At 36.9% G+C, this 14,420-nt stretch overlaps 1 protein-coding gene across 1 annotated transcript in view; it reads right to left on the bottom strand.

Moving 5' to 3' along the window:
- Positions 1 to 14,420, bottom strand: part of pde9aa (phosphodiesterase 9aa) — a 62,110-nt gene that overhangs the window by 26,181 nt on the left and 21,509 nt on the right. The window contains exons 5-6 of the mRNA XM_088914127.1: positions 5,293 to 5,347; positions 3,416 to 3,486 (exon numbers count right to left, since the gene is read on the bottom strand). Coding sequence (XP_088770253.1) covers positions 3,416 to 3,486; positions 5,293 to 5,347 — 126 coding nt within the window. The remainder of the gene's footprint in view (positions 1 to 3,415; positions 3,487 to 5,292; positions 5,348 to 14,420) is intronic.

Here is a 14,420-nt window from a genome sequence, read left to right as displayed (position 1 = left end):
AGTTATGATTACATTTTTGTAACTGTCCTTAAATCAAAAGAAGATGACACAAAGCTTAAGATGCCTAAAGATTAGAAACCATTCAGCTAGCTCTTAGGTTCTGGGGTCCAGCAGGGAAAATGCACAAAACAGCAATGTTTTCTTCTGTGAAGATGGTGGAAAAAGGCAGGAATGAAAGCTAATAAGTCCAGGTCCTGTCAGAGTGTGGGGTAAAGTTACTAATTTACAAATCAAATTTATTTTAAGAATGATAAAGAGAAAAGCATATTCCTTATAAGAATTTCCCATGGCGAATGGATTGTATTTGACTGCTAAAATGTACTTTTATACATGGAATCTGTGTTTCCAAGGGATGTGTACAATAGTACACCATGATATTCCAATACTCCAGAGTAGTAACACATAGCAAAAGTATATTAAAGCCCTAAGAAACCACAACATAAGTATAAATAAGGCATAAGCATTCCTAAAACAAAAGACATAATGAAAACTAGAGAGGAAATAGTTTCCTACAAGTTCTGAACAATGCACCTTAACTGCAATACAAAGAAATAAGTAATAAGTTTATTCCATGCTGAAAAAAAGAAGAAAGCAAACACAACTTTTCATCCGTGGAGCCTTCTTCAGGTGTGCTCTATAGAGCTTTTCTGGACACTCTATTCAAAGCGCTTTACAGGTAATGGGGACTCCCCTCCACCACCACCAATGTGCAGCATTAACCTGGATGATGCGATGGCAGCCATAGTGCACCAGAACACTCACAACACATCAGCTATCAGTGTGGAGGAGAACAGAGTGATAAAGCCAATCCATAGTTTTTTGCACTTACTGTATATTCTGATTTTCTCACATGTTGTATAAAGCATATTATTACAAGGGCATTGTTGTCTTCAATACATTGTAGTGGGTAAAGCAGAACACACAAGCCACAGAATAATAGGTGATAATGTTAGTACAAATGAGCAATCAGTTTTAATGTAAAGAATATGACAACAGGGCAGCACAGTGGCACAATGGTTAACATTGTTATCTCTGTGGAGCCTGGATGTTCTCCCTCTGTTTGTGTGGCTTTCCTCCAGATGCTCCAGTTTTCTCCCTTAGCCTAAAAACATACATTAGCTTCTGGAAAAATTGGCCCTGGTATAAGAGTGCACGTGTCTGTGTGCCCTGCAACGAATTGGTGTCCCATTCAGGGTGCACACTGCCTTGCACCCATTGATTGCTGGGATGGGCTCCAGTTCCTCTGTGACCCTGAATTGGAAGAAGTGGTTAAGAAATAGATGGATGGATAAATATGACAATAAAATTTCAAGAAATGCTGTGTCTGTATTATGGATAAGTTTAAACCATCATATTCCCTATTAAAAGGAGCCGTGGTAGCTCAGATGGTTCAATCCCAGGTAGGGGCCAGCAATGTAGCTCCCAGGTCTACTCAGCCTGCTTTCCAAATGAGTACCTGCGGGTAATAGGCTGGCCGGAGCGTGATGCTAACCACATCACCTCCACGTCCAGTGTTGGATGGTCAAGAAAAATGGTGGCCCTTGCCCCCCATTCCCCATGGGCCTTTATGGCCTGAAAAGGAACCTACCTACTATTCCCTACTAAAAACACTGGAACACTGTATCAGAAATAAAGGTCTAGTATAGGAAAGTGAAGAAATGTATATAATGTGTTGGCCAGTCAGAACAGAATTATTTACATGTCTACATATTCCACAACAGGTCTCCTTAAGCATTATAAGCAACTCATTAAAGTGAGGAGATGAACAGTAAAACATGCCTTTCAGTTTAATACTACAAAGGGCAATAACACAAATACAAGTACAATGACTCTAGTAGGTCTAGTATAGGAAAGTGAAGAAATGTATATAATGTGTTGGCCAGTCAGAACAGAATTATTTACATGTCTACATATTCCACAACAGGTCTCCTTAAGCATTATAAGCAACTCATTAAAGTGAGGAGATGAACAGTAAAACATGCCTTTCAGTTTAATACTACAAAGGGCAATAACACAAATACAAGTACAATGACTCAGTGATATCAACATTTTTCATTACCTGCAAAGAGTTTGCTCAAGCCTGAGAGAATGTTAACTGCATTGTAAACAAGAGGAACATTTGCAAAAATGTCAGTTTTCTCAAAAATGTGAGTTCAAGAAATATAGCAGAAAATATCATAAGCCTTCAGTTAAATAATGGTTTCTCTAACATAACCAAAGCAGCTATTTGCTCTATTTGTTTTATAAAAGACAGCACCTAAATGAATCATTTAAGAAGCACAGTGTAAGATGATGTTTGCTGAGCCGTAAAACTGCATACCAGCCTGTTTGTAGCAAAATCCCTTCCAATGTTTGAACAAAATGAGTTCAAACATTGAACATAGAAAAATTAATCAACAATGTTTTAAGAAAATCAAGATTACACTACTGAGAGTTTAAAGAGATGATTAGGCAGGAATGTTCTCATCTCCCTTTCCCAATCAAACACAAATGTCAAAGGCACAATGTCTTTAATAAGCCCACAATCATTACAGCTCCACAGCACTGGCTGCTCATTACTGGTTTCCAGGGATACTTTGTAAACAATGACCTGCCAGATTAGTGCAGAGTCCTGCAACAATGGAAAAGACCTTAATGAGAATTTGCTAGAGTGGTTCACCTCACACAAGCCCTAATCACTCCAGATGCCTGTAATGTAAGATGGTGGTTGACAACTTGTGCTAAGCATACCAAAAGCCTTGTCACTGTTACACAGCAGCAGTTATATCTTATATGTTGTGACTAGTAAAGGACAATTGATGCAGAGTTAATACAGTATATACAGTTAATATATACAGTATATATACAGTTAATACAGTATATATGTTATAATTTGGCATGAAGACTGTTTAGCATGTGGTATTTATTCAATACATGAATTTTATGCACGCAGAGTCTTCAACTTTAACAGGGACTCTTCAACAGTCCATTCAAAAAAAACTGGTATAGTTTAGTGGGAAAACACCTTAATTAAACCTATAATTAAGTGAAAAAATATAATGATAACCATAATAAAATGTATAAAACACAGTTTTTGTGAAAAGGGACATGAATGCTGGAGTAATTAAACAAAGATGTAGTTGGGTAACAGTCACAAATTGATGAGAAAATGCTAATACATAGTAATCTGCAATCTTGGGAACCTTAGCTCTTCCTAGGAGTGCAATTAATTTCAGTTCAGAAGCAATTTTAAAAACCTATCCCATCTCAATTCCATTGCCTGGAATTAAGGAGCCAAGTTACAACTCTTCTGGTTACATTTGTGATGTTTGGACAGTTTCACCTTGATCTTCCAGATTGTTCTGTAGTAACCTTTGTCTTGCCCAGCAGTGAATAAACAACAAAGGTAATCACAAATGCAGAGATGATTACTTACATTCAACTCTTTTCTCCAGCATCGCCAGTCGATTTGTGACTTCTGTTTTCAGCTCATTTATTTTGAATGCCCTGCAGAACACAAGCTTAGTTTAGAATCTTGTAAAATATTAATGAATTTACATTTTTAGTGCATTAAAAATGATTTGAACCACTTTTGCTGACATATATAATATTTTTCAATATTCATTTAAGAATTGTTACTATAGAAATTGATGAAGGTCACTACAGAGCTTAATAGCGAAATCCCTTCCAGATTTTTTTTCTCTGAATTCATGAGTCACGATATAAACAGAAGAAAACTTAATAATAACACTACATATTGTCATTTTCCTATGAAGTGATTCTATCACAGTGCCAGACTTTTTTAAAAGGTCCAAGTTTTACCTTCTTCATTAGAAGTATTCTGTTATCCATTCCTTGCAATAATAATTCTCTGTATAAAACAATTTTTGAGTATAGGTGCAAATTTATCTTTTCATTTTCCAGTTATGTCCTTATATCCTGTTTACCAAACTTTATTTGAAATAGCTACTACTGTAAACATAATTGATACTCTTTAAAATTGTGAAAGCCTTAATCAAATCTTCCCTTTCCACTCTTCTCATCTTTATCCCTAGAATTTATATCCCTGGAATCCCTAGAATAGAATATTCCTTGTTCTTCTATGGATTTTCTCTATGATATCGAAGTTCTTTAGGTAAATTTTTAAAGATGGTTATTACCTTCTATCTCAAAATCTGTGAGTATTTATTATAATTGTCATTATGTTAGAAAAGCTATCTATTCTACACAACTTAATACAATGATGCAGCGATAAAAGACAGCGACTGAACAGTCCATAAAATCCCTAGGTTTAGATTTTGTTTAAAGTGAGCACAGCTAATTTTTTTTTTATTTTTTCAATTATGAAATTACAAACATTAATTTATTATTAATAAATAAATGTATACCCACACACACACACACACACACACACAGCATAGTCAGCTGTATAAAGCTCATACAATAGCATGGATCTAAGTATTAACCTGCGGGAAAGATGTTCTGACATGTCTACCTGTCAGAATCCTTCATTGTTCTCCGGAATGTGTGCCCAATGGTACCTTACAGGAGAGTTAAAGCTGATCAGAAGTGTGAGACATCTCCAGATGATGTTACCTTGATATTACAGGCACCCAGAAAATCCCAGGGCCCACTGTGGTGTTAAAAGTTGAAAGAATCCTTGTGGACTCAATCCCACTTACCAGCATTCAACTACCATTATCTGGGAATTCTCAGTTATAGTCAGTAAATGGGCTTTGTAAAAGTTTGAACCAGCAACATCTGTGCTTTAGGTTCACTTTAAGACCAGCCTGCACTGTGAGTCACTGCCTTTACTGGTTTAGGCATTTTGGAGTCTTAAATTACACTTGATTCACAAATAAGTCAACTGCAAGTGCTCAGCATCAAATCCAGTTCAGGTATATACCAAAGTCATTAGTTTGGACCAATTCTGTCTTTCCTGTGTTGATGTCAAAATTCCAAGAACTTCCAAATAGAATCCGCATAAGGATTAAGACAGTTTTTACCATGAACATTACTTGATTATTTTAAATTTATGCAGAAGAGAAATGCAGACATCATGTCCATATACAGTAATACACAGTATAGAGCATGTTATAATGTAATGTATAATCAAGCATACATTGATATGTTGAAATTTACTATTTTAAATACCGAGTATTATATCTGCATGTCAGGTATATACTGATATATTTCACACAAATACTGAAGAAATATATTTTCACCAGTGGGCTGGTGATCCATGTACATGTCTAAAACAGTGTTAAGAGGCAGGTCCAGGGATATTAGAATCTTGTAACATAATGTATGTACCTGGAAAACTGTTCAGCCACCTGGGTCAAAACATTTTGAAAGAGTTCTTCTTTATCTGAAAAAAGCAACATATAAATCATATACATAATCATACATATAATCAATAACATACAGCAAATAACCTCCATATTACAGCAAAAAACTTTGCAAAGCCAATTGCAAAACACTGATATGGATACACTGGGCTCCCAAATCTTAATAAGGAATATACACCACAATAAATTACTGAAGCTATTCAACAGTTCAAATAACATGTGTAACGTTGGATATTGTTTACACAGAGCTTTCATGTTGATCAGTCTTTATGTTGGGCTGTAATAAGAAAGTAGTGCACACACATCTAACCCAGCAGGCATGGGATGGCAGCCCATCATAGGGCACACACTCACATCCACCAGCACATGCTGAGATACCAATTAACCTGGACAGCATGGACTGGAAGGATACCATGAAAACTCAGCACAGAAGGACTCAAACCCAAGACCCAGAAACAGTGTCAGAGCAGAGATGCACCCATTACACTGGCTGCAAGCATGAATAACTTGCAGTAACTAAGCATTAATTAAGCAAGCATTCATTACTTGCAGTTTAGTAGTTTGGACAAACCCTAATAAAACAGAGAAGAGGATTCGAATTAGTGAGCTTTACCGGTGTAACTTGTCTGGTTGAGAAGCATGACAACTTGTAGGGAAGAACCTGTCAGAATCCCCAAAAGAAGCAGACCAGAACCTCTAACGGTGATGCAGAATTCTTCAGTAACAAAAGATTATGAATGGGGACACAGTCAGGAACTTGGATGTTTAAGTGTGTGTAAAAGGCCCAAAGGAATCTTTAGGAATCATCCAGAGAGAGTGAAGAGCTCTGATGAATAGTGTTTGGAGTGTGGGTAAGAGGGGGAATGAATAAGAACCCCCCATAATAGGATTTAATTGGGGCAAATATGACTTCTCAATGAGCAGTGAAAGATGCTGCTCATTGATGATGCAAATCCGAAGGAATTGTCAGAAATTTTCCAGTATTGAAGCTGATTTAGTTAATACTTTTTGAAGGACTAATTGTGGTGATTAAGGGTTACGGTTACGATGGGTGGATTAAGTACACCTCAATGCTTAAAGACTTATTTTACTGTCTTAGGTTTGGAAATAAAGCAATTTCACAAAACAATTTGAAACAACAAAGAACAGTTTATTGGACTGCAGTGTCAGTAAAACATCAGGATGCAGTACAGTAATTCCTTGCTATACTCAAATTTACCTGCGTGGAATTTCTTGTATATAATTTTAACTTGACTCTATACCATCGACGATTTTGAATATCTGTGAAGTTAAGAAGCACCTATGAGCTTTGCTGTGTGCTGGCTTGAGATGTGTCTGCAATTTCTCTCATAATCATAAATTGTTCTGCACATATTAATACATTACTGCATTGGACTTTGATTATATTTGATAGCACACAAAAATGTTAGTGATCGGGATTTCCTAAATAAAAGTGATAGTCATTAGTGAAGAACTTGGAAGAAAAAATGAATGTGCTTGATAACGTGCATGAAGTGCTAAAGTGCTGTTGGTCAGTTGTTTGGTGTAAATGAATCTACAATTCGGACATTAAAGAAAATCGAAGAAGCTATCAGAGTGAGTGTAAGAAGTGATACAACAACACTGTACGTGCCACGTGACCCAATCTACACGGGCATCATCACAGCAATAAAGGTAAGTATTATGTCAGAACCCCACTTAAAAACTATCAATACAATATTGTTTCCAAAATATTTTGCATTTTACTTTATTCTGATTCTATTATTTTACTTCATTGTGGGTAAAAAAATGAGGGATTTTAATAGTGACCACTAACCCTATTTTCCTATAAGGTCTTAAGTTTACCAACCACAAATGTACCTACAATGAAGGTAAATGTTTTCAGGAACATAAACCTTGTGATTGGCAAGGCATTACTGTACACAGTTCTGACTGCTCTCTATCTCAATAAAAAACTGAAAGGGACCTTGAACTGCCCCATGACCCTGAATTGGATGAAGTGGTTGGAAAATGGATGGATCTTGAACAGGATTCAATTGCTGAAGGAATGTCTTCTCAATTACATTCAGGTATGTATAAAAACTGGTTTTGTAGGTCTAAATCAGCCCATAGGTAAATATAACTCAATTTAAAAAAAATAAGTGACAAAAATAATTCTTGATCACAAAGAAAGAAGTAAGTTTAATTGAGAACAGGACAGTGTTTGAAATCCTGAAATGTACTTACAAAGTCAGCTAATTTTTAAGTTAGACAACTTCAAGTTGTACTGTGAAAAGACAGCCAGTTCTCTGGGATGAAAATCACGAACATGCATTTTCATAACTGAAAATAGGATGGATGGAAAGGATCCTGTCACAGTGTAGACACATTGACAAAAGGTTAATTGTAACTTTAACCTTTGCTATGAGTACATCCATAACTTAACATCTGAGCAAACATATACTATAAATCTGCAAGGGTGGAAATAACCTTATAGTTGTACAATCCTGAGAGACAGCAATAGGTAATAATTCCACTGTTTTACAGCTATTAAACAGCCTAAATTATACTGCTTTATAGCACCAGCCTATTAACCATGAAATGATGTCTATCTTTATTAAATATTCACAGCTGCATAACCTGAGGAGTGTATTTTCATTGCAGATTGTACTCTCTGTGAACAGATAAAGTACAACTTAAAAGCTTTGAAAACTCTGGCACAACTCTAGTTCAGCAGTGAGGTTCTTATACAACCCTGGTAAGATGTGCTGGAAGGTTTCTACAAACTCGGCACAGATACAGAAGAGAAAGGCCTTTATTCCAAAATTCATTTGTGACTATACAGTAAATGCCAAATTCTTCCGGATTCAAAATTTATTTAGGTTTATTTAGGTATCTGTTTATTCATTGTTTCCCAGCATTTACACTGTGCATTTCACACTGCCACAGTTAGGGGTAGAGGCAGAGGCAGAGCACAGCTACGCACATTACATATATAACCCATGGGTAACAGTATTTGCAAAAATAAATAAATCCCCTTTATGGATAATATTTTCATCTCTGTAATTATTTTAGTAAAAACATGATTTTAACATTTTTATTTTAAAAAAGGTGCAAGGAACACAATCAATGTACTTTATTTTGTTCAAGCACGTGGACACATCTAGTATTGACCTGATTTTTAGTAGTGCACTATACAGTAATATCTTCTCAATTTTCTCCTTATTTCTGAGGATTGAATATTCTATTCTGTTGGATATTTTAGCATGCAACACTTTAATGCAAAGTTCATCCCAAATCAGTCAAATTCAATTTCTGATAATTTTCTGTTCACAAAACATAAGTGGATTTTATGTTGTTTAAATAAAAAATGACCTCTTTGCTAGTTATGGCTGTATGAGATACTTATTTAGCTTAATCATAGACAATAGTCTACACCAAATTGTCCACTTTAGGACAATTTGCTTTGAGCGCACTTCTCTGTTTGTTTGCATGAGGAGCAGAGCTCACAGAGCATGTTAGCCTCCATTTAGCTAGTTTCCCCAGGACCCAGATAGCCTACCTTTTGATACGTCATGTAGCCGAGATTTGTTTTCTCCACAATTAGCCATTGGTGTTTGGTTTGATGAAATTCAAATTGTTCAGTAGTCCCACCCTACTGTTTCATTACTAAAATTAACGTCTACTTCACTTTGAAATGAATTGTTTGGTGTATCCCACTTCTTATTTTCTACAGCCATGCTCTTAATTGTCATTAGCTGAAACTACATATCAGTAGCACAACTCACACACGCCGGCTGCTCAGGGCTTCCTTCATTTCTATTTTCAATACTGGTTGAGGTTCATCACAAACTGTTCTGGTACATTTACTGAATTAATCCGATTGAAGACTGATCTTCACTAGAAGCCTTTTTAAACCTTTTTTCTGTCTGAAAATGTTTATTTTGACTGCTTCCCCACTTACACTCCCACTGTAGACAGTGCTGCAATCTACATTGGAAACATGCACAGAAAGTCAGCCAGCATAGGAAAGCACCACTCTATCTTCAGTTATGTTTTTTAAGCTTCAAGTCTATTTAAAGGTATTTTTAGATTGTAAAAACACGTTAAATTTTTAATGTCACAAGGAGCACATTGCTGTGCTTAGTGGTCCTGGAATACGAATAGTCTAAAAATGAAATGTGCTGGAGTTCCAGAGAGCTCTGGCAAATTAAGCATAGTTTTAAATACTTCCACACATTTTTTTCCACTGTATCCTCCACAGAGAGACCAGGAATCCAGATACAGAAAACCAAATCCTGTGGCTCTCAATTTCAGCAGATCGCACAATAAAGGGTCCTGAGTGATTCATACCAGGAGAGTATTCCAACTGAAAGGCAGGTAGCTTCGTATGGGTCAGACACTGCTGGCTAAAATTTTGTCTATACCATCAGCTGACTTCTTCTGAATGTTCCCTAAGATGTGGCAAACAGCTTGCCATACCCTACTAATGCTGATTTTTAGTCCACTGTCCTGGATGCTTATGAGCTAGCAGTATTAGCAGTTGTGTTTTTTTCTTATATTATATATTAAGCTCTTTCTGACGTGGGATCATAGTGTGAAAAAGGGTAAAGAATGGAAAGTACACAGGACAGAGGGTGTGTGTAGTCTCTTTCTCTTCTCTGGTGATGGTACAAAGGTTGTAGTGGTGCGGTGAGTTGATTGACAAGATTGTTGAGTGACTCCAACAGTGGGGAGTATGCGAAGACTCAGGGGAATGTTCCGGTAATTGGGAATTCTAGACACAGCAGGTTTATATAACACTCCGGATAAAAACCACCAATTTATTTGTATAATATATTAGGAATATTAAAGTACAGATAAATAGCAAGGTTTCATACAATGGGTATTGCTCTTTGAAAACAGTGCTCATCAGCTCTTTAAATGTAATCCTGTAGTTTAATATATGCTACCTAAACTGATAAAGTTGCTGCCCTGGAAACCAGAAGTGTCTCCAAGTTGGCAACATTACAAATTTGAAAGAAGGGGACTCTGACCTTTAACTTTCACATGAAACATCTTTATTGGCAGAGAGGTGCGGTTAAATAAAACACCTTTTCTGAGAACCAGTTAATGGACAATGGATATCACAACTACAGTGCTTGTTAGGTCTTAAAGTGTATGTGATTTGATTCTGAAAATGTGGTAAAACATTCCTCTCTGTTGCTAGAACTCAGTAGCTAATTTGCCAAATCTTTTCTTTGTACTGAATGTCTCCTGACAAAAATAAACAAACATGAGAACTTAAGATCATAAAGTCAATGAACAGCACTAATCTCATATTGCAGGTTTAATTGCTGCAAAGTTTATTGAAGAGAATCTTAGTGAACCACCCTCTACAACATGGTAAGGCAGTTTATTCCAACAACTCACAGCTCTTCCTAAAATGATAAATTTCCAATACACCTTCTTAAAACAAGACAGTCCAATTAACATTATGTTAGTCAGATCTTTTCATATTCTGAATATGTAACCAAATCTGAACAACTCTACCACTCCCACTCTACCACTCCACTGTAGAATGAAGAAAGTATTTTTAATACTCTTGGTATATCATATTTATCAAATGGGAAATATCTGGTACATTAAATTTTCAAAACAAAGTAAAAAAACAGCAGATCTACTGTACAGTATATAAACCAGGAATTTCAGTTTTATTTGTCACAAACCTGTTATGGAAACCACAATGAATAAAGTGACTAACAGCAGGTTCTCAGTTGACTCCAGCCAAACGACAGGCTATGATCACTCCTGATGAAAGCCTCCTGGAAATCAACAGTGTTATGGGTAGTATACTGGGACCTAAAACCAAGATCCACCTTGGAACATGGAATGTCCAACCCATGTACGAAACATCCATCACAGCACAAGTACTCAGAGAAATGAATACAATGAGATACAATTTTGACATACTAGGGCCCTGGTGGACCAGTTCTGGTTATCAATTAACAAATGAGGAATCACAGATTCAAAAGAAAAAGCCAGATCCTTACTGGACTGGGAACCAGTGAGTGAAAGAATGATGAGAGTGCTCCACATTTTAGCTACAAGCCAGACATACTGCAAACTTACCATCTTGATCTGTTATGGTCCAACCAATGAAGCCGAAGAGCAGGAAAAAGATGACTGGCATGAACAATTGCAACTGGAGGTTTCCAAGGGTTCTGAACACGGCATACTCCTTATCATCAGTAATATGAATGACAAAGTGGGATCCGATAATACCAGCTATGAGAGAGCACTGGGTGGGTGTCCATGGGTGCGGTGAACACAATAATAATACAGAGTGCCTCATTGACTTCTGCATGAATAACTGTGTCATTGGTGTCACCATATTCTCACACAAGAACATATACAGTAGAGTCCCGATTACCTGACCTACACGGGACGGACAGAATGTCGGATAATTGAAAATGTTGGATAATGTGGAAACTGAGTAGACAAATCATAGATTAATGGAAGTGCAGCATAAGTATGAAATCTGGATTATTGATCTACTGTAATACTAAAATGATAGATTATAGAACTATTGTTAGTTATTATTTTAAAAAATGAGTGATTTGAATATGTTTCCCAGATGTGCCTCTCTTCCATGCGGCACAGTCTCTCCAGTGTCTTAGTAACATGACGTCAGTAGCAGTTGCCTCCTCTTGTTGTTCAACGTAAGATAGTTCCGCTTCGAGAGCCTTGACCCCTTTGCTATGACTGATTCCTTCAGATTTGTCTAGTGCCAATGCAGACCCAGTGCTGCCATCTTCATCAACTTCATCGTTATCCCGATTCACCAAAGCTATTATGTCATGATCCATCAGTTCTTGTTGCTCATCCTTCTCCATCCATGTATATCATCATCATTTGCTTACTCACAGCCTGGAATTTGTTGTAATGATGGTAGCAGGTTTTCACAATTTTTTTGCAACGATTCTTGTGCATTTTCATCTTCCGAAAGCAACTTCCTCCATGATCTTCCCAGAGTTTGTGGTTTAATTTCTTCCCATGATTGTGTGATCCAATAAACAACATTTTTTATGCTTATTTTCCTTAATTTATCAAGCACACCATCTTAATTGTCCATCACTTCAATGAGTGTAGTTAAAAGCTTGCAACAACATTTTTTCTTTAATGCTTCAAGCACACGCTGGTCCATAGGTTGACACAATGAGGTGATATTAGGAGGAAGAAAAATTACTCTAATGTCTCCACTGCTAAATTCATCCATGTAGAATGAGATGGTGCATTATCAATGATAAGGATTGCTTTTCTTGGTAGGTTTAACGGTTTCAAATATTGTTCTACTGAAGGAACAAATTCATTGAAAGACTAGTCTTGGAAAATTTCTGAATTCATCCATGCATTCTACTGGTTCTTATATGAAACTTGCAATGAAGTACAAGCTAATTTTATTAAAGCTTTTGGCCTTTCCAATAAATACAAGTTTTAGTTTGTGGTTGCCAGTAGTTACTACAGGCTAGAATCGTGACTCTTTCCTTATTTCGTTTATACCTAGGAGTTAAAGCTTTAGTCTGGGAAGATAAAGTTTTTGAAGGTAGCATTTTATAGTTTAAGTTCAGGTGGGTAGCTGCGTCAGCATGCGTAGGCTGCAAAGGAATAAGTAATAGTTTATCCCATGCTGAAAAGAGAAGAAAGAAAACACAACATTTCGGCCATGGAGCCTTCTTCAGGTGTGAGAAAGACAGGGCTGTAAGCAAAGGTAATGTAGCGGGAGAACAAAAGCTGGGAGAGAGGAGTAGAGAGGGGCGGAAGCAGGGGACAGAAAGAGAGGCCAATCAGGAGGTGTGAGGTCAGGATAGGTGAAGTGAGGTGTGAAATGAAACCTACAATGTATAGAGAGAATTTAGAAGAAAAGTAGTCTGTCATTAAGAGAAGGGGGAAGGTATGATCCTAGCTGCAGGATAATTTTGGTTTATGTAGTCTTTGTGATGTATGAGTTCGGAAAACCGTTTTTGAGAACACAGACAGAGAGATTAGAGTGGTCATTGCCATCAGAGGTGAAATGAGAAACAATGGGCTTGGAGAGATCTTTAATCTTCACAGCCCTAACATTTTTATAGTTTTATAGTTTAAGCCTGTCTCATCGCCGTTATACTGTATATCTGTTCACTTGATAGTCCTTCTTTGTCAATGAGACAATTTAAATCCGCTTTAAATTTGAGAAATTCTTCTGAGTTTGCCGATAATTTTTCGCCACAGATGTTGAGCCATAACGTTTTTTCCAGCGACCAAGCCAGCCTACACTAGCCGTGAAATCGGATTCCCCTTCATTGAATTCCCTTGGGAAAATCAGAGCTTTCTCTTGAAGTATCGGACCTGTTATAGGCATGCCCTTTGCTGCATGAACCACAAGAACAAGGCTTCACTGACCTTTTCATATTCACATTTCTGTCACTCAGTCCTTCAGTTGAGGCCCGATCAGAGCAACACTTTTCTATCTCATTCCTTTTCCTTTTCCAGTCACCAGCTGGAACTTGTCCCGCACCGAATTCAGATGCAAGTTTTTGCATGGATTCGCCTCTGTCTATTCTTTTTAATGCTTCAAGCTTTTGTTCCATTGAAAGAACTAATTTGGCTCTCTTTGCACTTGTCATGTTTCTAAAATAAAATTATATATATGAGCGCAAACGAACAAGCAAAGCTATGTCAATGGCAGTATTTGACAAATATATTTGATGAACAATTTGACGAAAAATAGAGACAAAGCAGCATGGGATTGGGCAAAATATTATTCATCTGTACGCATACAGTACATAGCATATATGTATATGGCATGTTAATTGCTATGTCTAAAAAAACGGAATGTCGGATAATCGAGTCTGTACTGTACAAGTTCACCTGGAAGTCACCTGATAGTAAGACCTGTAACCAAATTGATCACATCATTATAAATGGCATATGGCACAGGACTCTAGACAATTTCTGAGCTTACAATGGTGCAGGTGCTTGCAGTGATCATTATTTAATTGTTGCTACCATCAAACTCAAAAGAATAATACCACATGACAAATACCAAAGTCAGCTAGATATCGTCAAATGTAAATTCCCAAGGAAGAGCAAGGA

Source organism: Atractosteus spatula, chromosome 4 (assembly GCF_055471065.1).
Source record: "Atractosteus spatula isolate fAtrSpa1 chromosome 4, fAtrSpa1.hap1, whole genome shotgun sequence".
Taxonomy (NCBI): domain Eukaryota; kingdom Metazoa; phylum Chordata; class Actinopteri; order Semionotiformes; family Lepisosteidae; genus Atractosteus; species Atractosteus spatula.
This window is presented reverse-complemented; position numbering and strand designations above follow the sequence as displayed.